The 26,974-nt window shown below is 32.6% G+C and overlaps 4 protein-coding genes across 5 annotated transcripts in view; 3 read left to right on the top strand and 1 right to left on the bottom strand.

The window, feature by feature from the left end:
• Window positions 1-1,815, top strand: part of LOC106125658 (uncharacterized) — a 2,289-nt gene extending 474 nt beyond the window's left edge. The window contains exons 2-5 of the mRNA XM_013322939.1: window positions 433-486; window positions 596-619; window positions 876-905; window positions 1,411-1,815. Coding sequence (XP_013178393.1) covers window positions 433-486; window positions 596-619; window positions 876-905; window positions 1,411-1,815 — 513 coding nt within the window. The remainder of the gene's footprint in view (window positions 1-432; window positions 487-595; window positions 620-875; window positions 906-1,410) is intronic.
• A 4,605-nt stretch (window positions 1,816-6,420) lies between these two features.
• Window positions 6,421-7,885, top strand: LOC106125707 (cysteine-rich PDZ-binding protein). The gene is made up of 2 exons (XM_013323007.1): window positions 6,421-6,671; window positions 7,019-7,885. The coding sequence occupies exons 1-2, from the start codon at window positions 6,499-6,501 to the stop codon at window positions 7,146-7,148; spliced, it is 303 nt and encodes a 100-aa protein (XP_013178461.1). The 5' UTR covers window positions 6,421-6,498; the 3' UTR covers window positions 7,149-7,885.
• Window positions 7,886-8,321: 436 nt separating this feature from the next.
• Window positions 8,322-10,206, top strand: LOC106125735 (uncharacterized). The gene is made up of 2 exons (XM_013323037.1): window positions 8,322-8,371; window positions 9,595-10,206. Exons 1-2 carry the CDS (start codon window positions 8,327-8,329, stop codon window positions 10,162-10,164), a joined length of 615 nt encoding a protein of 204 aa, XP_013178491.1. The 5' UTR covers window positions 8,322-8,326; the 3' UTR covers window positions 10,165-10,206.
• A 4,273-nt stretch (window positions 10,207-14,479) lies between these two features.
• LOC106125760 (uncharacterized) overlaps window positions 14,480-26,974 on the bottom strand; it is a 44,820-nt gene continuing 32,325 nt past the window's right edge. For both annotated transcript variants that reach the window (XM_013323082.1, XM_013323084.1), the window contains exons 3-5: window positions 22,836-22,977; window positions 22,351-22,541; window positions 14,480-20,072 (exon numbers count right to left, since the gene is read on the bottom strand). In XM_013323082.1, the coding sequence (XP_013178536.1) occupies window positions 16,260-20,072; window positions 22,351-22,541; window positions 22,836-22,977 (4,146 nt within the window). In that variant the 3' untranslated portion in view covers window positions 14,480-16,259. The remainder of the gene's footprint in view (window positions 20,073-22,350; window positions 22,542-22,835; window positions 22,978-26,974) is intronic.

Below are 26,974 nucleotides of genomic sequence, written 5' to 3' on the forward strand. Positions count from 1 at the left end.
CTACACAACTTTAGTTTGAACTGTACAGTTAAAACTGTGCAGTTAAAATCGAATATTTAAATGATAATCCAAATTTTGTCTACACAACTTTAGTTTGAACTGTACAGTTAAAACTGTGCAGTTAAAATCGTATATTTAAATGACAATTCAAATGTTGTCTACACAACTTTAGTTTGAACTGTACAGTTAAAACTGTGCAGTTAAAATCGAATATTTAACTGACAATTCAAATTTTATCTACACAACTTTAGTTTAAACTGTACAGTTAAAACTGAGCGTGTGTTGTTTGTTATATTTCTCGTTGAATTAACAAAGACAATAATAATTTGACATTCAGTTGAAACTTTCCAGCTATGATAGTTTTTTACAATTTCGTCTTTATACACGTCTTTCATGGCATCAAAACTGATGTGTGCTTTTTGAATTTTACAGACATCAACTATAAATACGATAAAGGATACAAATAATTCTAATACATATATAAAGGTAAGATAAAAACTACAACAGCTCGTTATATATACGTCTGCACTGAGCTCGGAGTCTACATTAAGTTAGTGGTGACGTAGTTAGTAACCCATGTAATGTTCCTTTACAGAATTTTACGGACAATACTATTAAGGTAAAGGTTTTAATAAGAAAATTTGTATAAGATAAATACATATTACTATTTAAATCTTACTAATATTATAAATGCGAATGTTTGGATGGATAGATGGATGTTTGTTTGAAGGTATCTCCGGAACGGCTGAACAGATCTTTATGAAATTTGGCACATATGTAGAAAATAATTTGGAATAACACATAGGGTATTTTTTAATTTCGTACGGACGGAGTCGCGGGTAACAGCTAGTAATTATATATAATTTTAATATCAGGTATCTATATTAACAACAGAAAATCCTGAGGTATGTAACACAATTTGTAGTATAATTTTTTTTACTTAAATATTTAAATTCTAAAACAGATTCGGACTATTGCAAATCAAATAAACAACCGAATTCGATTAAAAAAAGCTCAGAAAAAAATAGAATTGTACGTAGTTATTATATTATTAGAGCGTCGGCGGCTCAGGGGGTAAGCACTTGATTTGCAATCTGCAGGTCCTGGGTTCGAATCCCGCCATGTACCAATATGTTTTTCGATTTCCGATTTACATATGTACATTTATGCGACGTTCTTACGGTGAAGGAAAACATCGTGATGCAACTTGCACATATCTGAGAATTGATATGTGCAAGTTGCATCACGATGATCAAAGATATGTGTGAAGTCAACCAACCCGCACTTGGACAGCGTGGTTGACTATGGCCTAACCCGTAACTTAGTGTTAACAGTGGGGACGTATACTGAGCTGATGATGATGATAATAATATTATTACTATATTGTATTTTTTTTTCTTTTTTACCAAGTTGGTGAACACAACAGAGTCTACTAATGTCCTACTCTCACGTAAAAATGGAACTATAACACGACAAGGAATAATAAGTGAAGTACAACATAATATATCAAAGTCTATACAATATCGTAGTCACCAAGATTCTAATGAAAATAAAAACTACATCGAACAAGACGAGAAGAAAGGATTACAAATCGAATTTGTTACACCCAATGTACATAGAAATATTTTAAAAAATATATTCGAAAAAATCCTATCTTACAAGAATATAAATTTAGAAAAAACATATAAAAATACGCATAATAATGAAAGAGAAAAAATCATAAAATCATATCTTCTATTGATTTCGCAAAAATATAAAAGAAAATGGATACCAAATAACATAGTAAGTAGTACTAATGTTACCGTAGGTTTCTGAGACCAAAATCTTTATATAAAACATTGTTATCTATAATTTGTCAAAGTTTTTTTTTTATATCATAATGTGGCAAACAAGCGAGCAGCCACCTGAAATTACTGAAATAGCGAAGTGACCGTTGCCCATAGACATACGCAATTGCGTACCTACCTTTAATCGACGGAGGAGAGGATGCACAGAAAGATAATATCTTCCCTTTCCATGCATCCTCTTATCCGGAAAGTCATCTTCCACTTCCCATCCTTTCCTTATAAGAAAAAGGGTGAGAAGGGAAAGAGGAAAAATTAGGCCAAAAAATTGCTTCCACTTGATGTCTGTCTTCTGTGTGGTCGTGGTATTTCACCGGGCTAGTCGGGCCAATACGTGCGAAGGTGTTAAAGCGAGCTTTACCACTGTTAGTAAGAAGGGAGACGATATGTTTTATCCGGGGATTTTGATCTCAAAAACCAAGGATACATCTATAAAGTTATAGTTTAATATTCAGCTAGGTACAAAATTATCAAGTTCATTCATTTATAAGTTTCTGACAATAAGCAATCTTTAGAACATATTCCAATTTTTACAGGGTGTGAAATTATTACCCGTAAAGGTATGTATACAATTAGGTACTTATTTTTAAAAACTTCATAATATTGTTCATAAAGATAACTGAAGAATCAATTGATTACAGAACGTGACTTCGAAAGGTGTAAGTAAAAATATATATCTAAGTAGTTGTACGCGACTTCGTCCGCGTGAAATTCTGTCATTCAGTAGCATTTTAATTTAAAAAACGAAATCCATACAAATTTCCACCCCCACCTTCAACCTCTTACAACCATCTTTTCGCGTTAGCCTACGTCTTTTCCCAGGCTCTATACTATGTGTACCAAATTTCATTTAAATAGGTTCAGTAGTTTTTGCTTGAAAAGACATACAGACAGTTACTTTCGCATTTATAATATTAGTAAGGATTTAAAGCGATTTAATAAATAAATACCAACTCTTAGTGATTTGATTATAGTACAAAAATATGTCTGAACATTCCTAAAATTACAATAAAAGAAATATTCCAAACTTCGATTACAGCGGTCAACAAACATAAGACAAAAACGATCTATCAAGGAAGATGCAGGATTCACTCATGACGCTGAAACTTGCAAACAATATAACAATAACCTTATCAATTTATGGTCAAATCTTTCTAAATACATTGATACTTCAGAGAAATCAGTACCAAATAAAATCGTATTACATAATATAGGAATAATGATTCAAGCATATTTAGACCATGTAACCCCAATTGAAATTAACAAAGAAACTGCAACAGAAAGAATAATACGTAAAGATATTTCAAGTATTCTATCTCCGATAGTAAACGAAATCAAAACTAAGCTAGACATAAATAAAAAAGAAATAAACTCTCTAATAACATTCATATTAGATCAAGTGAAAAATTTTAAAATCGATAATATAAATGACGAATGTAATAACGTAATACAAAATCAAATAGCAACATTAATAAATATTGCATACAAAAAATATTTACTATACGCAAATTGTAACAATGTTTATAGTAATGCAAATGTTAATATATTTAATAAACAACTAAACAATCAAGAGTTATATAATAAATTAAAAATTTTAACAGAAGCAAAAATTGATGAAGCAAATTTTAAACATAATTTGCTTAAAGTTATCAAAAGATCTATTCAGACTACAACTAATATAAAAGATACAATTAATCAATCAACGGTAAAAGATTTTTTAAACAATTCAATTTCTAATGCAACGAATGAAATCATAAATAAATCAAATGAAAAGCAAAAGGAAAACTCATTCAAAGACACAATAGTAGAAAGTCGAAGAGCTTTACAACTAAATGTAAATTATTGCGCAGATCTTGCTTTCGATCAATTCATACTTACTATAAAATTAATCGTAAGATTATATTTATTAAACGATGATTGTAAAAGCGGTAATAAATTTATGATTATATCAAAATTTATAGAAGCAACACCATTATTAGATACGTTAAATGATGACAATTTAAATTATTATTTACTTCTTAAATTATTAGATAATATGGAAACTGAAAATATTATTAATCTATTAACAACAAAAGAAGATGTATTACAAAACAAAAATATGTTAGAACAATTTTTACGTGATATTAATAAGATTGCTGTAACTGTATACAAACAAAGAGATAACAATAATATAGCTAATAACGATTTTAAACAAATAAATTCATTATATAATCAACAATCTTATAAAAAAATTAATAAATTAAATCCAAATAAATATGTTAACGCATATAATGAAATTATACATAGTAATGAAAATAACAAAAACAATAGAAACATAAAAGAATTCATGTACACAGGTGTACCAATTAATCAACATTTTGAAGCAAATCGAACAGTAATTTATGAAAAAACAAATATGTCATACAATAGTCAACCGATTACAATAGGTACTACTATAAATTCAGGAAGTAAATTTGAACTTAACATAAATAACCGAGTTGGTAAACATTTAAATAATAAATATCAAGGTACTTTAGATGGCAAAAATGAATTTATTCCCTTTAAAATATTTGATACAAATCAAAAAGATAATATTAATCCTATGGCATATAAATTATCAATGAATTATTCTGAAACATATCCAACTAATTTAAAAGGAAATTTGGCGTCATTAAGTTCAGTCGCATTTCCCAATTTAAATATATTAAACAATTCCACTAATATAAATCAATTCAAAAATACATTACTGTCCCAAAATGTAGCATCGAATCCTGTCCCTTTATCCAACTATTTCGCAAGGAACCCGGTAAATCAATTTAAAAATTCACCTCCAGTACCAAATAATAGTGCTTTAATGAATATTTTAACCAATAATAAGGCTATATTAAATAGTAACTTTAACACGAAATCGGAATTAACAATTAATGAAAGTAATATAAAAAATTATTTACGTAATCCTTTGGAACAACAAAAATCAAATATATTGCCAAATTTTGGAGTAAATTCCGGAGTAAATTATTACAATCAAATTAATAATGCTCTTAATAATAGGGACAATAATCTTATTAAAAATCACAATTTCAATTTACTCCGTGACAATATAATAAGAGACAAAAATTTCAACTCTTTTAATAGTTTACATTTCACGAATCCAAATTTGACATCTAACCTCGATTTGGATGATCGTAAAAATACGATGCAGGCAAATAATTTCATTGAAAAATTGGGTTTAAGAAATTCATATCCTTTACGTACTTTAAATATTCCACAAATACTAAAAACTCCAGCAATTTCGACAAATTTAAACCCAAATTCATCGAATAGCTTATTCGTTAATAGATCATTGAAAGTTAACTCTAATTACAATAGAATCCAACCCATTCAATCAATATCCGGAGTCCCGTTGAAAAATATCCAATCCATTGTAAAGCCTAAACAAGATCTATCTAAAAGTCTATTTATAAATCCTTATTCATATTCTGCAAAAATTATAAACAAAGAAAATGAATTTGAAAAATACCTTAACTTAGAAAACGCAGGCTTTTTGCGAAGTAATTTCCTAAGAGCACATAATCAAATATTAGAAACCAAACAACCGATAATATCAATTGATAATTTGCCAACAATTTCATCAGACCCAGACGCAAATGGTGATGTGGAATTAACTTACGTGTTCCATCATCCCCAAATCGTAGTTTATCAGCCACAAGTTTTAGTAAAACGTCGTATATCTTACATTGATTATATAAATAATTTTAATAAAATATTTAATAATCAAAAGAAACTTCAACAACAATTACATTTATATAAAATTATAAGATACTTACCACATAATAATATACAGGTTCTTTATCAATCTGATAGTATATTTCCTATACTAAAGATAGAAAATACCACATCTTCAAATTAACGCATCTGCGGTTCCTCTGGTATCGCTCATGTCCATGGGCGTCGTTGTCCTTTGGTGTTTCCGCTGCTCATTGCTAAAAAAAAAATTAAACTTCAAACTTATCCTTGCTTTACGTTTTGAAGAGTACTCTGTAATATTAAATCACTATTTTTGATAAAAAAAAGAAAATAATTCCGTTTAATGTTATTAACAAAAACATTGTATAATTGTATGTGTACATTTCTTAATAAATGTTTTTGAAAATATATTTACGTGTTTAATTTAAAATAAACTTAATAGAAAGTATTATAACACTTATAACAATATTTAATTAAGATTTTATATTAAGAAACGTAAAATAAAGAAACACTTACGACTATTTATCAGGTGGGTAGACAGAGATTTCTTAATTTCATATCTCGTGATCCCGATTTTGACATGGTGCTTACTTCCTTCCTGTTGTGGTATTGCGCGCTGTCCATATAATACAGATGACTAAAAACTTTTAAATTAAGTTATCTATTTATCTTAATATAAAAAAACATTCTAATTATATAATTAATACGTGGGCCATAATAATAAAAATTAATTCAATTTTAATGTTGATAAAAAATATTGGTAGCATAGAAAAGGCTGCGTTTTTCTGATATTACAACACTGCTCATTGCTTGTCAAATAATGTTTACCTATTTGATGACAATAACATTAAAAGAATTGAGGTTAAACTGTTTTCAAACATTACTTTCAAAGTTGTAAAGATAACAATTTAATATTAAATAAATAATAATGGTTTGTGAAAAGTGTGAGAAGAAATTAGGTAAAGTTATAACTCCGGATCCGTGGAAGACTGGCGCAAGAAACACCGTGGAATCTGGTGGAAGAAAAGTTGGAGAGAATAAAGCTCTTACTGCGAAAAAAGCCCGCTTCAATCCTTACACAGCCAAATTTGATGAATGCAAGTAGGTTCCTTTAAATCTCATCTATACTCAATTTGTTTATTAAAAGTATTTTGTTTATTTTTTGTAGTTTAAAACAATTTTAGAGTATTTTGTTTTTACACTAATCTGTTGTCTAATTTTTGTTTAGAGTTGCCCAAGAATCTTAATTTATTCTCTGCAGGATGATTGCTATACTATTAAACTTTCCCTGCTAAACCAAACTGTTACTAAATATGAATTTTCAGATTTGCAATAGACTTAACACATTAAATGTCACTTTGATTTTACAATAATTTACATTAATGTTGGACCTGGTTTTGCTTGGAAGTTAGCATTAGAGAAGTTAATGAAATATATTATATTTTCAGAATCTGCCGTATGAAAGTCCATCAAGTGGGTTCACATTATTGTCAAGCTTGTGCCTACAAGAAGGGAATATGTGCTATGTGCGGCAAGAAAATATTAAACACTAAAAACTATCGACAAAGTTCTACTTAGTAATACATAGTATAAGTAAATAATAAGATGTATTTTAATTGTTAAACTATAGGTTTCCTTTGCCAAAATACCTGTACTAAAATGTTAGCAGGATTTTTTTTTATTTATATGTGTTTTGGTACGGAAAACCCATGTTAAGTTGGTTAAATAATTAAACAATTAGTTTATACCTCAAACCAAGGTTGTCAAGTGTGACATATTGATGAAAGAGACATTTCATATTATCTGACACAGTGCACATAAGTCTAAATACGCTGGCGCAAAAAAGTACCTCAAGATATCAGACTATGGCTGTCTTATTGTCATAGCAACGTTTCTAGAGGGGGAATGCGTTACGCATTCCGGGTGCCTGGGGAAAGCCACTCCAGTTATGTGGGACTCTCTCCACATCCCTGAAGGGACATGAAACCTACCCACTAAACCCCCTCTGGTTCCCTCGACTCACTGTTTACCGGGGTGTGGGCACATGTTAATACTCTCCCCACACACCGGTCGGAAAAGATAGTCATCGTTTCTAGGCCTAGATAAGCTTGCCTCACTATTTGATGGTACATAAAATTATGTGTTAAATTACAGTACTTAAATTAACTTAATTAGTAGCCTATATGTTCGACCAGACTGTTTCTACATCTATGCCAAATTAAAGCAAGATCAGTGCAGCAGTTATGGAGATACAAACATCCATCTAAACATTCGAATTTATAACATTAGTAAGATTAATAACCTTAACTTTTAACAAATTATGTCACAGTGTTCTAATTTAATTTTGTAATATGAAATTGTAAAAAAATCAAATATTGTAAATAAAAAGAGTTGTGTATTTCATGTAAATAAACAAATTTTGTAATTTTCCTATTTTGTTTTATTTCAAACGAAAAACACTAGAACGTAGGTAAAAATTAATATAAAATGAGAAAGATCTGGAAAGTAGTAGATAAATATAAATATTCCTTTGGCTCATAGATTTCATTTGAGTACTTTTATTGTTAGTCTATTTGGTTTAAAGATTGGTTCTTGAAAGGTAAACTCAAGTACGTCCGATTTTTTTATGACTGAATCTTTACTGATTTTATTAGCAATCAAAGTAGCAACCATGTTAAAATCAACAAAGCTTGTAAAATACGAATTCATAATTGATAAGCCACAAATGAATTACGATTTACTTGTAAAGTGAAAAAATGATTTTATGGAATCATTGTTTGAGCATAAGTTTATTGATTGTGGTAAGCCATTCTGATTGAATCTAACAAAAGTATTGTATAAGAAATATTTTAGTCATCTTTGGTTGTATTTTTTTTTCTAATTTGCAAGACGGAGACCTCTTTTAAAATTATATTAGTCTATTTCAACAGTGGTAGAGCCCGCTTTAACATCTTCGCAAGAATTTGCCCGGCTCGCCCGGTGAAATACCACGACCATATAGAAGGCAGGCGTATAGTGGAAGCTATTCCGCCTTTCTTCTGATGAGTGTGCGTCCCGGATGCCTTAGTCCTCTTTCCCTTCCTACCCTTTTTCTCATAAGGAAAGGATGGGAAGTGGAAGTGGACTATCCGGATGAGACGATGCATGGAAAGGGAAAATATTTTCTTTCTGTGCATCTTCTCCTCCGTCGATTAAAAGTAGGCAACGCATATACGTATGTCTATGGGCAATAGACACTTCGCTTCAGTTATTTCAGGTGGCCGCTCGCTCGTTTGCCACCTTATGATAAAAAAATATATATATATCACCCCCTGTTGCATTTCTATTTGCAAAACAGACTTGTCAACCACTACATTCCCTACCATCTTAGACCCCGTACAGTTCTTTCGTGAACCTCAGGGGGTTCAATGATCAACCTGCACCACTTTTTAAAAAAATAATAAAAATTCGCTTATTTAGACAACAAAAGTATGGTTAAATTACAAAGAAGTGCGTCTGGTTCCTAAACTAGGTTCTAGACTAGTATTATAGGAGCCAGGGCTCTTTCGTCTTAGTACTATAGTTTAACAGATTAGTAACATAATAAAATTACTTGCCCTACTTAAGAATTAGAAAATTCGTAAATTAGTAATTTACAATTTAGCTTCGGTGGATCAGGAGTCAAGCACTTGACTTACAATTTGCAGGTCCTAGGTTCGAATCCCGCCATGTACCAATGTGTTTTTCTATTTCCGATTTATACGTGTACATTTATGCGAATTTCCTACGGTGGAGGAAAACATCGCGATGTTGCATATATCTAAGAATTCAAAGATATGTGTGAAGTCAACCCGCACTCAGCCAGCGTGGTTGACTATGGCCTAGTTTACTCTAACTTAGGGTAGGCTCCGAGCTCTTCGGTGGGGAAATAGTGAGCTGATGATGAAATTATGAAAATTTACAATTAAAGAATCATACTGTTCTGGACCTATCTTTATTTTAAGACATACTGTATAAGAGTTACAAATTTAAATAAAAATTTTAGATTACAGATTCAAAATCATCAAACGTAAGAAAAAATACAAAAGCTGACAATGATTTTACAGAAATATTACATTCTATTATCAAAATAAATGAAAAAAGAATCAATTCGCTTAAAACATTAATAGATTTAGACGATTACAATAAAGCGAGAGCACTTCGAAACAAATTAAACGATGGAATAAAGAAACATGAAATAATAGGTATTATAATTGGAGAAGTTGAAAATACATCAAAAGATTTATTAAAATATAATAAAAATATTAAAAGAAGACATAACAACGGTGGTAATAGACATGGTAAAAAAATGCAATCATTGGGTAATTATAAAGTTGAGACGATAGTAAAACCTATAAGTAAAGATTCTGGTACGAGTTCTTCTGAAATGGATTGTAATCCAAATCAAAATAATTGCAATGGCAATGGTCGTAGTAAATGTCAATCTGAATGTTCATCGTATTGTGTAGATTCATGTAATAATGCGTTTAAACATTTCTGTTTAACTTACGCATGTGACTATAGTATGAAAGCGCAAATGGAACACGAATGCTCGGACTACTGCTCGGGAAATTAATAGAATCATTAATAAACTTTATTTTCGTCTTTTATTTAAACTAACCTGGCTACAACATGCCGTGGTATATGTTCAGTTTGTTCTAACGAGATGTAACGTTGTGCAAACCTTTCTCTTCACGTTCATGTTTATCAAAGTACGCTTCGGTTTCTGTCTACTTTTGCTTTGTATTAAATAAATAAATATTGACAATAGTGTACATTATTATCGAGAAAATTAAAGTTCAAAGGATGGATGAGTAGTTTCAGTGACACGCTCAAACATTTGTGATAGACATAGCAGATTTCAATTTAAAGCATTCATGGTTTATTTATGAATGAAAAATCTTATCGTAATTTTTTTTTTAATTTAGACCAAAGTAATATTCAGTTAGAGCGTCTATGGCTCAGGAGTCAAGCACTTAACTTGTAATCTGCAGGTCCTAGGTTCGAATCCCGCCAAAGTGTTTTTGGATTTCCGATTTACAAATGTATATTTATCCGACATTGCTATGGTGAAGGAAAACGTCGTGATGCAACCTGCACATATGCCTTTCTACTACATATACATATGCACACTGAGTAGAAATTCAAAGATATGTGTGAAGTCAACCAACCCGTACTTGGCTAGCGTGGTTGACTATGGTCTAGTAACCCCTAAGTAAGGGTAGGCTCCGAGCCCCTCGGTGGGGACATATAGTGAGCAGATGATAATGAATATTCAGTTGGACACTTTATAAATCTAATCTCTGTCACATCCTTACCGTACGAGACGTGTAAGAGTACAGTTTGAATATCAGTTTTATTAAGACCGAAAGGTTCCAGATAAAAGGGAATTAGTACATATTGTGATGAGAACAAAGATAATCACCTGTAATTTTTTAACCCTATTATAGATAGGTACAGTATCAATTCCCTAAACAACCATACAAAAACATTGATATCGTTGCTTTTAAAGACTCTACTAGCTTGAGATTCCGTCCGCGCGGAATTAAAAAAAGGTTAATTAGTAGCCTATGTGTTCTTCCCGACTATGTTCTACATTTATCCCATATTACAGCGATATAAATGCAGCCGTTCCGGAGACAACATCGAACAAACATCCATCCAAACATTCGCATTTATTAGTAAGAAGTTGGTAAAGTAGAAGAAATTTGTACATGTGCTTGGGATGTGAAAACTCAACCTTACTTGTTCCTTATTTAAGGATCAGTTTTATATGACTGATTGGTTAATTTTAATTATTATTGGTAGGCAACCGTGACAACTAAAATCTCTTAAAATAATTGTAATATCTGTGTAATAAACTAACTTCATTTATGAAGCTTTTTATTTAATCATGTGATTGTTGTAGTTATTTTAACATGATTTATGCAAATACCTATTTAATTATTACATTATTCCTTTTAATCGTAAGTATAAAAAGCACTACATTACACGATTGCTATTTTTACATGCATTTTGTAAATACAGTCGAACCTCGATAAGCGAGATACCTCTATAAACGAATTATTGTTCAGTCCACACGGACGACCTCAGAAGCGTGAAACTCGGGTTAGAGAGAAACCTCTATAAGCGAGAAAATAACAGCCCCTTGAACTCTCGCTAATCCAGATTCGACTGTACTTGTACGTAGATTAAAAAATGAAACTATTTTCTATTACTTACCGAAGAAAGGAAAAGGATTAAACTGAATGACACTAACCTCTTTTCTAAACTAATATGTAGGTGACTGTTTTTTCTTATTCTACCCTCAAAATTAACGATGACGTAACCCACTGATATAAATAATTATAATTTTTTTCAGCTACTTAACGACACAAATATAACAAATGCTTATCCTTTATTACGTAAAGATAGGAAACACAACAATCTTTCTGAATTACTTAGAACTGTACTTAAGAAGCAAAAAAAGAAACTGCCAAATGAATTTCTAAAATTGTACGACATAAAAGATATTTTAAGAGTCCTTAATAATGATGGGAAAATTGCTGATTTTCTTGTATTATTTGATAAAGAAAATTTAAATAGGAAACATTTGAAAAAAGATATAGATAAAATGGAAGAATTAAACATATTTACTAGAAGAATTGATAGTAGTTCTGAATCTAGTGATTTTAGTGACGATAAAAGTGAATTCACCTTAAACCATAGTCATTCTAGCGACGATGACTTTGCAACGTATAAAAGACGCGGCAGATCTTGCAAGAGATCGGAACAAAAGTGTGTAAAAGCGTGCAAAGCGACGTATAGAAGCATTTGCAGATATTACTCTTGCGAGAGAAGATTGAGAGAAATGGCCAAAGATAATTGTAAATATTACTGTAGAGAAATTATGAAATTTTATTAAAAAAAACTGTTTTTTTTTTCATTATAAACCGGAATCGTGCGAACTCTCGGCAATCGCTTCTGAGTGAGACAAACTTATTGTATACCCATATGTTTGTCTCGCTCCCCGAATTATGTCTAAATGAATCTTAATATGGGAATACGTAATTTTAGGTATCGGAAGGAAGGGAAGGCACATGATCTTGAGCTCACAAGATATTTGAAAATACCTATACCATGTATTTTATTAAGCACGAGTCGTTCTCAAAACAGTTACTTTCCTGCCAAATATCTCAACTCAAACTAAGGCTCGTGACGCTGACGTTTGATAATTGAAATGGAACAAGCATTTCTCTTCCTTCCCGTTTTCTTTCCCTTCATATTCTTATTTACTTTAGGTAGGAAATTCTAGAACTTTCATTCCACAACTTCGCAGCAGTATACAACCGAACCTGGGTAGGCGAGAGGTTTATTTCTAACCCGAGTTTTTCTCTTATGGAGAGCGCCCGCCCGGACTCTGGCTCGTAGAGTTCTCGCTTATCCAGGTTTCACTGTTATGCTATAATATACACGAGACTAATTTTCATCGTCGTTGTAACAAATCCTCTTTTTTCCTGTGACACCTATCTTTTATTTTCATACGAGAACTTATTTCTATACGTGTAGTTTTATTTACAAAGCAAAATGTTATTGTTATGTTGCATCTACAATTAATTTATAAATTAAAACACCGTTCTATTTAATTATAACAAAGATTTTAATTATAAATTTTACTTTTTTATTACAAAGTTCATTATTTTTTTATTAGTTATGTTACCGGCCAGGCATAGGAGTGTATGTTCAATTTTATTTTTACTTATTTCGGTAAGAGTTGTTTATATTTCAATTTGATAATTGAATGCAAGTTTTAATTTTGTTTTTTTATTAGCAGGCAAAAACAACTGGTGATATTTTGAACTACAAGAAATTTACACGTGATTTGGAAAATATATTTGATAATGGAAATCCAATTGTTGCAGTGGCTGTTATTGAGGTAAAAATGTTTCGAATTGATAAATACAATAAACTCGGTATAAATCTCTCTAATATTATAAATGCGAATGCTTGAATGTTTCTTAATAGATTTCTTCAGAACCGGTGCATGGATCTCACTGATATTTGGCAAGGATGTTATACGTAGTCTACTAATTAAGTTTTTTTCTTACTTAAAATCAACAATTTGTTTTTCAGGACAAACGCATATTAAGAACTTACGTCCCTGGTAATATTCCAAGAATGAAAAGACCAAACAATCAAGATATACCCATAGAATTAGTTCAAGAAAATGATTCGACGTCAAAACAAAAAAATGCCTTACAAATGGCGTCTCAAAATTCCCCTGTAATAGATGAAAGTGATGAATTTGAAGGTATACAATTGACACAAAAACAAAAAAGTATGTTACGTAACAAATGGCGAAGTTCTTGTGACAAGAAGGCAGCGAAAACTTGCAGGAAAGCGTGCGACAGAGCGAGAAAACGCGCGTGCGAAGAGTACCATTGTAAGAAGAGTATCAGTAAAAGTTTTAAAAAACATTGCAAATCGAGTTGTAAGCATTTCTTCTTAGGAGATAAATCTAAGGAGATATCCGATTGATGGAATTTTATAACCGCTGAAGTACAAATAAATCATAGTAAAAATGATGTTAGAATGTTACTTTTCAATTATTTAACAACTTTATTTAATTTATCTGCCTTCTTAAATACTGTAGTAAGTACTTTTATGAGTACATCATAAATTAAGTATAGTAGATTTCAAATATGTTGTTGGCTCGGAACATTATTGTAGCGACGTACACTAAAATTGATGTCAATTATTTAACTTTTCTGCCTTCTAAAATAATATAGGCTTAAAGAAAACCATTTTTATTTCTTTGAAGGACTTCTGTTGACGTAGGCAAAGGCTCAATTCGGGTCGCCGTGTCGCCCTAGTTAGTAATTTAATTGAAGGGATGGAATAAAAACAATAAACAACATTATAACTTGTCTTTATTATACATTAATAAAATACATTTTGTATAACTGATAACTTGTTAATTCAATTGAACATGATCGTAACTCCATTAATACGAAAAAAAAACTCAATGTCAACAAATAACTACACTTATAGTACTCGGGTTGATCCATGTTTCGTTTAATCAATGTATTCATTTTTGTATCGATTATTACTATAAGAATCCGAAACAGCAATTTCTAATATCGATTTCATATGCGAAAATCGATTCTGATTTGAAAGTAATGATTTAAATAAATATTTGTACACAAACTGATTAATATTACAGATAAAGAATTATTTTCATCGCTTTAAATGTAGATATCGATTTTTTACAACATGGATCATCCCTATAATATAAAGAGACCCAAAATGGGCGGGAATGGATATTAATCTGTTTCCGCAATCATGGACTTAATGTTGCCATAATTGCAACTAATTTGGAAGACTATAAATACTTATTTTAAATGCCTACAAACAGTGAAGTCACTAAAATATATTTTGTGTGTTTATTTTTTTAATTAATATCCTACACTAATCCGTAATACTTTCAGGACGGAATGTTGAAAAAATCATATACATTGGTATTTTTTTTGTTAATAAAGATTTATAACAAAACTTGTTATCTCTCTCTCTCTCTCTCTTGTTATTTAAATTGTGACATTTTAATTATATTAAATAACTAATTAAATACTATATACTTTTTGTTTCCGCAATCGAAATACTAAAAAGATTTTCCTTCTTTTTTATTAATTTGATTGGAATGAAATGTCAAAATATTTTAATATAATAAGGCACATTTTCAATATTTAAGTACTTTTATAAGTACATCATAAGTTTAGGATAATACTTTTCAAATATGTTGTCAGCTCGGAGGATCACACGAGTGAATGTGCAAAACATAATGTTGTAGCGACGTACAGGCACACGAGGTGAGGGATATTACCTAGAGCCGACAAGATATGTGAAAACAATTATACTAGATATATTTTTAAATAAATTCTCAAAAGCCTAAAGCTAGTCGTGTTTTTAAATATAATGCCAATATATTGTACAAATCTAACAAACATGTATACGTATAAATAATATTATTGGAAGAAACAAAAAACACATTTCCACTGTCAAAATACTTGTATACAAACATCTTGCCAACCTCTTTGTTCTTGAACAAGCAATATGTTTTGTTAGTTGAAATTCACATTCAGACAAAATTATGCTTAACAATGGAAAGAGAAACATTTATATTAACTTTTACGTGGGTAAAATGTTACCAGCTTTAAAAAAAAAGTGAAAATTCCATCTTTGAAATGTTATTTGAAATTTTATTAAAATAGTAAAAATAAGAAAATATAAAGATATATTGATAATATACACAAATAGAATAAGAAAATAGTAAAGTGTCTAAAGATTATGATAAGATGGAAGACTATTTTAATGTTTATTTAAGAATATTTTGAATTATATGTATGGAATTCTGCTTTAATATAGAAATTACATAAAAAATACATTGAAAATCTGGAAAAATCTCCTAAGAATGATTTAATGTATCTTTTTTACAGTGTTTCGTTTAATTTTTCCGTCCTATTGATAGTAAGATCTTTTCTCTTTCCAGCGACTCTTTTTTTTTTAACAAATATTGATTTTTTTATCACTAAAAAACTCGAAACAGATTAAATTTCTCCTTAAATAGATGATAAAGGTTGTTAATATGTAATTTGTTTCTTTCAATAATATTTGTGCTTTAAAACATTTAAATTCTTACAGCAAACCCCCACTAGGACTTTTAGAACTAGATTTTATAATAGACGTTACGGAAATATTACCCGAACTGCCGCTTAAACTGGGCGGCGGTGAACGAGGTAGTGAAAAGTTTCTCTCTGACAAATTCTCTTGACTGAGGGATTTAACCGTACCAAAAACCGGTATTTTCGAGGATACCTGAGAAACTGATTTCGATTTCTCCGCCATCTTAACCGGTATGTTACTCGGTTTCGCAGAAATTGCCGGTTTTTGACTTACAACCGGTTGATCGGTTGACCTCAATGTCATCTGATCGAGTTGGGACAGTCTACGATTTTCTAGATCTGTACTTGTTACTATCGTGCCTTTAGGAGATTCGTATGTTGCTGTACGGAATTTGATATGACTATTTCTAGGTAGATCGAAATCTGAATGCCTTTTCTTTGGTTCGGTTTTCGTTCGTTTTTTGATTTCGTTCAGTTGTTTCGCTGTGTGATGTCTTTCGTTTAAGATAAAATCGTTGAGCAGTTCGATATCTAGTTCATAAGATAACAAGGGCTCTTGATAAACTGGTGCTCTCTGTCTGCTTGCAATTTTATCTTTCACAGATTCATCTTTCTTTTGATTCTTTTCTGTCTGCGGTGTTACTACTTGTATTTCTGTAATATGGTCTTTGACTTCTGATTTGGATTCGTGCTGTGTTATTGGCATTATCGTTGGATTTATGGAGTATCTAGTTTTAGTTGCTTCAACTGAATCTTTTGTGATAGTTTGTTCGTCTTCCAAATCTTGAATTATTCTTATACCGAGACGAGATAATTCTTCTGGAGTTTTCTGTGCCATAAAACTAGGATCGTTTTGTAGTTTTTCCATTAATGCTTTTGCTTGTTCCTCGTCCATTTCTGTTGTGTTTAATATAATTGTCTCAGTTTTCGTGTACGAAGGTTCATCAGACGTGAAGTGCATGTTTGGATTTTGTCTTTTAATTTCATCCAATATTTTCTTGTCGAAATCTTTGATTTCACCTTCTTCTAAGTTAAGTTGATCTACGTCGCCTGGATTTTTCATTATTCCAAAACTAATTTGTTCAAGTTGTAATGGTGCTTCTGTTCTCGTAGTTAAATACTGCGTTGAGTATTTTTCAACATTCTGTGTTATTACTTTATTACCGAATTCATCTTCGGTTACGTTTACTGTGACAGTTTTTTGTACTGGCTCTTGCGACATAGTTAGAGAAACATTCCCAGGTTCCATGTATAAAGTTCTATTTTCTCTTTGGTCATTCCTTATTTTAGTACCTTCAATTACATCGGGTACTATTCTCATCACAGGTTCACCTATCTCTATGGACTTGGTGTAAGATTTTCTGTTTTCGACTGAGGGTATGCTTTTATCGTTTGTTGATATTGTAACTACATTGCTGTGTGCGTCTTTACTTCCCGACCATTCAGTGTTAAAATTATCTTGTGATTTCTTAGTCATTTTCAAGCTGTTATTGTTTGATCCCACTCTTATGTTGCTGACAAACTCATCATAATCACGACCTTTGGGTTCGGATGTTTTTAAATCAAAGTTGACAATGTCTGGTTGATGCATTGCAGATTTGTACGAATCTGTCATGGGTGGTATATCTTTGCTGGTAGTCGCTTCGTTTTTTTGAGTTTGATCGATATGAACGTTGAAAATGGGATTTTTAGCCAACAATTTCTTCATCATGTCAGATTTAGGTCTCTCTAAACTATTGACGTAAGAGTTTCGTGACATTTTTAAATCATCTGGAATGTTAGTGTCAAAATTCATATTCATTTTCTCCTCGTATTCCAAAGGCGGGGATCTACTCTCAGGATCTGTATATGCTTCTTTATTTTCTATGGAACTCGTGTTGCTGCCATCTGATGTGGTTTTAGCGAATTCTGAGACTAATTTGAAATGTACCTTCATATTTTCATCCATTATTCTTCTTGCTAAATGATCTGAGGTTTCGTGACTTTCTCCTTGATGCAATACATCGACTTCTTTAGCCTGCGCCTTTTTTACGTGAGTTTCTTTCTCTTGTTGGTCGGAATCAATGGAACTACTCGATCCTTTGACTATAGCATCTTCTAAATTGCCAAACTCTGAAGCCTTTTTTAGACGATTCCTTTGGAATGTATTAAGCCCTTCAATAGCAGATGTTTTTGCTATATTTAAACTCAATCTGGGTTCTTTTTGTTTTAAAACTATGCCTTTTTCTGGATCAATTGTTTCTGAAGATACATCCTCTGTACCAGAATCAAAGAATGTCGTTTCCACAACTGACATTGCTTTACGTTTTTTGGGTGACAGAGTACTTTCTTGAATTTCGGCGTCCTCTGCAGATATGTCTAAGCTTTGAGCCCGTTCTAAAGTACCAGTGGAAGGTTTGTTTGTTTTAATTCTGAGTTCAAATCTGGACAAATCTCCTAAAGACGCAGCTTTCCTTTCATTCTCATCTAACAAAGAGGTATCATCAGACGCAGAGTTAACCGTATCATTTAGAGGTGAACTATGTATAGTAATATCACTATTGTTAAGTTCAATTGTAGTTGAACCCTTCTCACTCTTGTCGCTGTTATTCAAAGATACAACAGAATGAACATCTTGGTTCGAAGACAAATTAGATTTGGAATCTTCGAAGAAATTATTTAAAGAATCGCTTTCCCTTTTGAATGGTTTAGAAACTATATCATCGATGTCATCTTGTGTAAAATTAATAGAGTCATCAATACGAGATGATTTTGTTTTACTAACTTTTGGAGTTGAGGTATTGTAGGAAATGGACATAGACGAAGTAGATTTGTTTGATATAGATGTGTCATATAAAAGACTGGAATGTTGTTTTTCGTTGCTCAAAAAATCGTTAACATTCTTTAATTGTTCTAGAATACTATCGTCTGTTTTGTTTTTATCAGTATCTGGAGGTGATGGCGCTTTTCCTTTGGATTTCTTTGTAGGTTTGGGTGCTTCTTCTTTCTTTGTATCAACTTTTTCTTGAACTAAGTCTGCCGAACTCCTTCTATTGCTTCTGGCAGCTTTAGCAGCCTCGAACATATGAGCTGGTAACTCTTGCGGGATTCCATTCTCATCTCTTTTGATTCCACTAGAATTAAGATCGCTTCTAGCAAAAGATGAGGCGTCAGATGCTGCAACACTGCTGTTTATTGATGTTTCTGATTCATTTGACTTTACACGTGCATTGGGTATTGGTGGTGCCATCTTTTCTCGTCTTTTAGCGACTACTGGTTTCTTAACTTCAGTTTCTGTTTCGTGTTTTATATGTGTGGTTGGTGCTGGACGTTGGGGTTCAGGTTTATCTGGTTCATCGATTGTTTTCTTTTCTAATACAACATTTCCATTTTCTGGACTCTTCTGTTTCAGAACTCCGTCATCTGGAACGTTAGGTGGAAGAACTCTTATGCCGAATTTCATACCTCTTTTAGGATCATAATCCCTTTTTTGTACTTCAGCCTGTTCTATTTGTGTGATACCATTCTCGGGTTGTATTATTTGAATGTCACTTCCAGAGGAGTGTCTGTTTTTGCTCCTTTCGGGTTTACTTAACCCAGGTGGTACGTCTGAATGTCTTGATTTGCCGGCCATTTTCAAATTCTTTTCATTTTCTCTCTCTAACGTCGAAGGTGCGCCATCTTTCTTCTCTTTCTTATTTCTTTCGAGTGTAGTTGTTGTTATGATCTTTTCAGCAAGTATTTTCTTGATTCCTCCCTTACCTTGTTTCGTTTCTAATGTAGAGTTGTTGGAATGAGATGTGTTTGGTGACCTGGGCGGGTGTAACAGCTTCCCTTCATTTTCGAGCTGGAAAATCAAATAAATATTATTAATATAGGTTTTAAAATCCAATATTACGTTAGTTAATGTTATATTAAAGCGTTATAGCTAGCTTATCTGTCTTCTTACTTCGCACTTCCCCACAACAATATCTGCTATGCGTACATTTGGATTTTTGCATGGCTAATTTAACAAGTTAGATAATTTTCGCTAAGGACCGCTGTATGCCATTTTTCTTTTGACTATAGATAATCTTCATCTTCAAACAATGCTGTATTTTGATATCTCGATATCGTAGAACAAAAACATCGGACGTTTACAACATTATGATACTAGCAAGAATAACAATAGAACCATAACCGACTCGCATTCCGTCGCGTAGGCGACATTGTATCCATAAACACGTGTCAACGTATCTGTAAGACAATAATGTTGATCGATAAACTTCCATATTATGAAAGCAGTAACGCTCGATATGGCGTCCCATTGTTTTGGCTTAGACATCCTTTTCTGACCATTTTTATATGATCTCTTATGTCTAATGTATTTTAAACTAAACAATGCTGACAAAAGGGTCAAGAAATATTTGATGTTAAATGGTGAATGAGTAATTGGCGTGCAATATTACGTCACAATACTTTGAAACTAGGGATGTAAGAGACAAAAAGTATCGATATTTCCTTTTTTCAAATCTAGTGTCGATAAAAACGACAACACTAGTTATAACACTATTGCATTACAATGCTGTCCTTTGGTTCGGCCTGATAAAATATTCATGAATAAAATTGCGAGACAATATCTCAGCGCAAACGCACAATCTCTTTGCAGAAAGAATTTTTATGCAATACTGTCACCCGCGACTCCGACCGCGCGAAGTTAAAAAAAACTTGATGAGTAGCCAATTTGTTCTTCCAGAAAATGTTCTACATGTATGCTGTAATTTCATTGAGATTCGTTCTGAAATTCTGTAGATATCTTCAAACTAACATCCATCTATCTGTCTATCCATCTAAACATTAGCATTTATAAATTAAGTAAGTTTTTGACAACAATTCTGATGAATTAAAAAAAATACAGACGTAATAATAACCTCCTTCTTTATGAAGTTGACTAAAAACACTGCTTTTTTTTGAAGAAGGGACATATTCTATTGAAAAATCATTCCGAGAAATCTGAAATTCTTGTCTTTATTCTATTTTACTATGCTATGCTATAAAACATATTTAATAATTAGGCATATAATGGGTATAAGCGTATAATTTAAAGAAACCAATTCAAAAAGCCGACATTCCTAGAACATTACCGTATTAATATGATCACGTCCGCAGCGTAGGTGTTATAATCATAGTAAACGTGAGTGAAGGTTCAATTGTTATACCGCTAGTGACCACGACTGTACTTTAAAGTAAGTTTCCACTGTTTTAAAACATTCTAAAAAGCATATTGTGTTTCTTAACTCACGATTAACAATGTAGAACAATTCAAACTTTTATATTCGTATTTATTTATTAAAATTATACAGGATTTATGTATTTTTATGACTTACTTGTACTTTCCGAATGGCTAGAAATCTAAAATTTTGTACTATAAATAACGGACTACTTGACTAGAATACTACTTAACTGAAGACTAAAAAACTACTTTCTTAATTTTGAAATTTTTAAAACTACATTTTCTATACTAACTTCTAATATCTATTTAATTTAATTACTATTCTTGTAATACAAAGAGAAAAATTCTGATAGTTTGCATTGAATAGACTCCGAAACTACTGAAGCTATTTGAAACATTCTTTCACTGTTGAGAAGCTACACTATCACCGAATAACATAATCTATAATAATTACTAGATTTTTTTTTAAATTCCGTGCGGATGATGTCGCGGGCAATTGCTAGTATACATTAGGATTATACGTTTACCCTTAGCTTAAGATAATCCAATTTAGATTATCAAGATTTACATGTAAACAAGTTCACATTTGACACTGACATACTTTAGCCGTATTTAAGCCAAAATTATTAGAATACTAGTGCGTCGGTGGCTCAGGAGTCTTGACTTGCAATCTGCAGGTCCTGGGTTGGAATCCCGCCATGTACCAATGTGTTTTTCGATTTCCGATTTACATATATTTATCTTACGTTCTTACGGTGAAGGAAAACATCGTGATGCAACTTGCACATATCTTAGGTCAGCATCAACTACGACCTAATCACTGACTTAGGGTAGCCTTAGAGTTCCTCAGTGGGGATCCAAAACCTAACACGAAAAGAAGTTGGGCCGTACATAAATTCCTTTTTAATCTTACCATAGAAGCATCTCCAGTGGATCCAGATCTCTTCAGCAAGGGATGTCTAACCGGCCATCCGCCACCACTGGCAGGACCACCTTCAACCACTTCAAGTTCCACGGGATAAGGTGAAGCCAATGAGAGGATAGCCACAGCATCCTCCAGAGGTGTACCCGTTAACTCTATTTTTATACTCTTGATTTTATCACCTGGAATATTAGATAAATACATTTAACACATAATAGATGGCTACAAAGGTAGAGAAAGTCTTAATAAAGTATGTAGGGATTGGGTGAAAGATGTACGTCTGGTAGACACGTATGGAAGAGTATGTCGATCCTTCATTGGAAAATTAGGGTAATATGCTGGTCTCTTGGGTTCTCTCGAAAACGAACTGAAAGAGAGTTTATGCTCACCTTAGGTTAAGACAAACGAAGTAAAATATGACAGGACTTTATAGAAAACTATATTTATGACTTTATTTCGCAGTATATGCTACTTACCAGCTTGTAAGTTGGCAGCGGCAGCTGGTCCACTTCTTAAAACAGAATGTATATGAACTCCTTCCCTCGCACCTCCACCACACTGCAGACCTAGACCAGTGAAGTCTCGCGCCCATAGTTTCACCCGACGGACTCGACCACGCTGGAAACAAAATTAATTATTAAACAAGATGAAATTCTACACTTTACCCTTCAGACGCTAAAGGATTCAATGTAGATTTGGTTCCGTATGTTAAGCGATCTCTTTTACTTTTTCCTTCTTTGATTTTATTCAAGCGACAGACTTTTAGAAGAAGGCCCAGGACAGGCGACTTTGGCTCTGTGACACAAGAGTGTCGGATCGGTGATCGTGGTCGAAGCCCACTTTTGGTGCCTGCGCCAGCTGAGAAATTAAGTAAGATTTTTCATGATAAGAGACCACTATTTGATTGCTTTATGATTTCCTTAGCGACCAATAAACAACTATGAATGCCGATTACTTCAATGAGATTTAGCAAGACCATAAAAATATAGGACACGGGCAATTAGTAATTGATTACAATTAGTAAACTCAGTAATCAATCAAATACGAATACTATTAATTCTAAGATAAAACCTTCGTTATTTGACATTGGTTTTAATTCACAAAAGACAAGGTAAGACAATTTTTATTGCATTGAATGACAAAACTGCGTTTATTCAATATAAAACGAGAATAAGGAAACAAGGAAGTCCATACTTCCGACTATTTTTTATATAATTCAGTAAAACCCAATCCATAATTTGTGAGGTTTGATCTTGCTATAGTTTTTAGCAAGATCAAACCCCTTAGGGTAGGCTCCGAGCCCCTCGGTGGGGACGTATAGTGAACTGATGATGATAGGTTCTAGATTATATTTTACAAGTATTGTAAATATGACAAAAAATGTAGGAAGTAAGTTACATTTTTCAAATTGTTACGAAAGATTTCTAGTTATTTTAGAGAGTAACTTAAGTTACTTAAAGCTTAATGAAACTGGACCATTCAGAAGAGTTACAACTGATGTTATAACGTTGTTCAATTTAAAATTATATTATTACTTTTATATGATGTCATAACTTAACTATTTATTTAACTTAATGACGTCATTCACTAATGTATCCGTGTGAGTTTCATCGGAATTTTGATGATTAAAAACTTATGCGGGTATCTTTTATTTTTATGTAAAACCCAAGTTATAAGACATCTAAAATCCATAGTTGAAAACATGTTGATACATTCCAAAGTCCTAATTTTAGTAGTCTTTTCCTTGCAACCCTTTTGTTTTTAGGATTTATTAAAACACATGTTGACCTAAACACATGTTTGTTAACGCCATATTCTATTTCTTACGGTGAAGGAAAACATCGTGATGCTGCACATATCTGAGAAGAAATTCAAAGATATGTGTGAAATCAACCAGCACTGGGTCAGCGGGGTGGACTATGGTCTAGTCACTTCTAACTTATGGTAGGATGCGAGTCCCTCAGTGGGACGTATAGTGATCTGATGATGATTATATTCTACTTATTACCTATATTTTAAAGAATAAATTAAATACAGATATCGGTCAAGTTGTTTATGGTACAGATGGTCACGATAAAACGGCTAAACATACATCGCTACTTACACGAAAATCTATCCTCTCGGTCAGTCAGCCATATAATAAGTACCATACACTAAGTAACACGCATAATACTTAATTTAAGGCACTTATTGATCCTTAATGACAACAAATATTAACATAAAAGATAATATAGTTTGTCCCAAATTAATATTGTCATTTAAATCGTTTACGGAAAATCCAGAAATCTCGTTGTTTCTATGCGGCGTTATCTTGTTTGTTGAGGCGTCACCTTAACATTGAGATGATGTCAGATTCAATATTATGTTCTTATCGCTAAGTAATATTACTACCCGTACTTCGCTTCATCTCTTAATCTTTATCCTTTATCTTATACTAGCTGTCGCTCACGACTCCGTCCGCGAGAAATTAAAATAAAAACTTAATTAGAATCCTGTGTTCTTCCAGACTATGTTCTACATCTATGCCAAATTTTAGCGAGATCTATACAGCCGGTGCTTTTAACTAACATACATCCATCTAAACATTCGCATTTATAATATTAGCAAGAATGTTTATCTGGCGACAAATTTTCAGTGTCTTACATTTTTCAGTTAGATTTCTTTCAAAAATGCATAACTAATCAAAAGGTTAGTATTTAAAACTTGTGTTAATTTTTTTTTACTTTCAAAACTTGTAACTCTAGTGACAGCCTAAAGGTATAATATTCAAATTAATATAATATTATATATCATTGCCGTATTTAATTCTAAGACATACACACACTCTAGCCTCACGCACACCTTGTACACTTAAGTACAAAATAAATAACACGTCATAAGTCTTCAAGGCAACTTTTTTAATAACCGTAAAATTACACACAAACACTAGACTACCCATGTACTATATTTTTTTTTAGGAGTATGAGCGAGATATGTTTTAAAATGCATCGACTGTAGATGATCATTGTGTTAACACACTATGCTTTGCTTGTTAATATAGAAATAAGAATTTATTTATATTTAATTGTTCGCATGAAAATGTCAGCGAAGAATCTGCAGTTCCTTTGGTATATCCATGGGTATCCTTGATCACCAGTGTTCCCGATTATTAGGTCTCTTCTGTTATAAAAAAAATTGTGTGTACCTAACAATTTTTGCATCGACTGTACCTAATTTGCTGCGCTTCGTGGATGGAATGCAGATCGGAGCATGATTGCGTCATTATCTACGGGTACCGGGTAGCGGGTAAAGGGGGGAAAGTATGCAGTAATGATTATCTCGTAGGGGATTCGAAGCTCGTGCCTACCTGACTAGAACCAGTATAAAAATACTTGGTCTAGTCGAATATTTGTTGAGTATATTTGGTGCCGAAGGCCTAATTTTAGTCCCCTTTGCTTACCCCCCTTGCTTATGAGGTAAAGATGACAAGGGGTTGGAAATATGACGGAGATGACGAAAAGAAAAGGTAAATTATTTTTTTGTCCGTCCCCCCTCCTCTGTCGATTAATGGCATGCAACGCATCTACAATTGCAGATATCTTTGGCCAGCAGTCGTTTTGCTATTTCGGCGAATTCGAGTGTTCGCTTGCTCGTTAGCCAGTTACTCGACACTTTTGCACTAACATTACTAAACCAAATAGCAGTAATACTAAACAGAGCTTTATAATGAGGGTAATATTAATAATTCCCATAGTAATAAAAGCCCTCGTCAGGGATGTATGGTAACGAAAATTAAATTTACGCCTGTTTTACATTATACCATTCCAGTAGGAAAGTAGTGGTGGCCTGGTATAGACTATTTTGGCTCAGTATTAGTGTTTACAATAAATCAGTGATTTTGAGCGCTACTGTCTTACCGTACTGGCATAATGTAAACTGAGTGAAATCTATTAACCGGGCATTCACCGAAAAAAGTAAAGGCAGTGTAAAACATCTGAATGTGAAATGAAAAAAACTATTAAATAATGTTTCCGGTTACATAATACATCACATGCCAACTCTCACAATTCCAACGGAATGCTGAAACATCTCACTAACACGATGCACGACAGATCTTGCGTAATACTTGACTTCCTATTAAGGAAAACATCGGAAGATCAGTGTTTAAAAGTACGGTGTATCGTTAACTGTCAACGCCCTAACAAAATGTTGATCGTGAGTTTCCATAGACTAAACACCAGTACATAACATATTGTCTATTTCTCGAGCGAAAGTTAACGATAGTAATATATTTTAATACAGGGTGTAGTAGCAATGGTAACTTACATTAAAGTTATTAAAACCAACAGTGTTAGAGCCCGCAATAACATCTTTTGGACGAATGTCCTGGTCATCCGGTGCAATACCACGGCCACACAGAAGACAGGCGTGAAGCGAAAGTCCGGAGGCCTCATGTTATTCCTCCTCCTATTCCATCCTCTTCTAACAAGGAGGGGATGAGAAGGGGGATTTTAACAGTGGTAGAGTCCGCATCCAGCATTTGCTGGTTGCACGAATGGCCCGCTCGCCCGGTGAAATACCACGACCGCACGAAGACAGGCGTGAAGTGGAAGAAATTCCGCGTTTCGTCCTGATG

The sequence above is a fragment of the Papilio xuthus genome, unplaced genomic scaffold (genome assembly GCF_000836235.2).
Source record: "Papilio xuthus unplaced genomic scaffold, Pxut_1.1 DF825783.1, whole genome shotgun sequence".
NCBI lineage: Eukaryota > Metazoa > Arthropoda > Insecta > Lepidoptera > Papilionidae > Papilio > Papilio xuthus.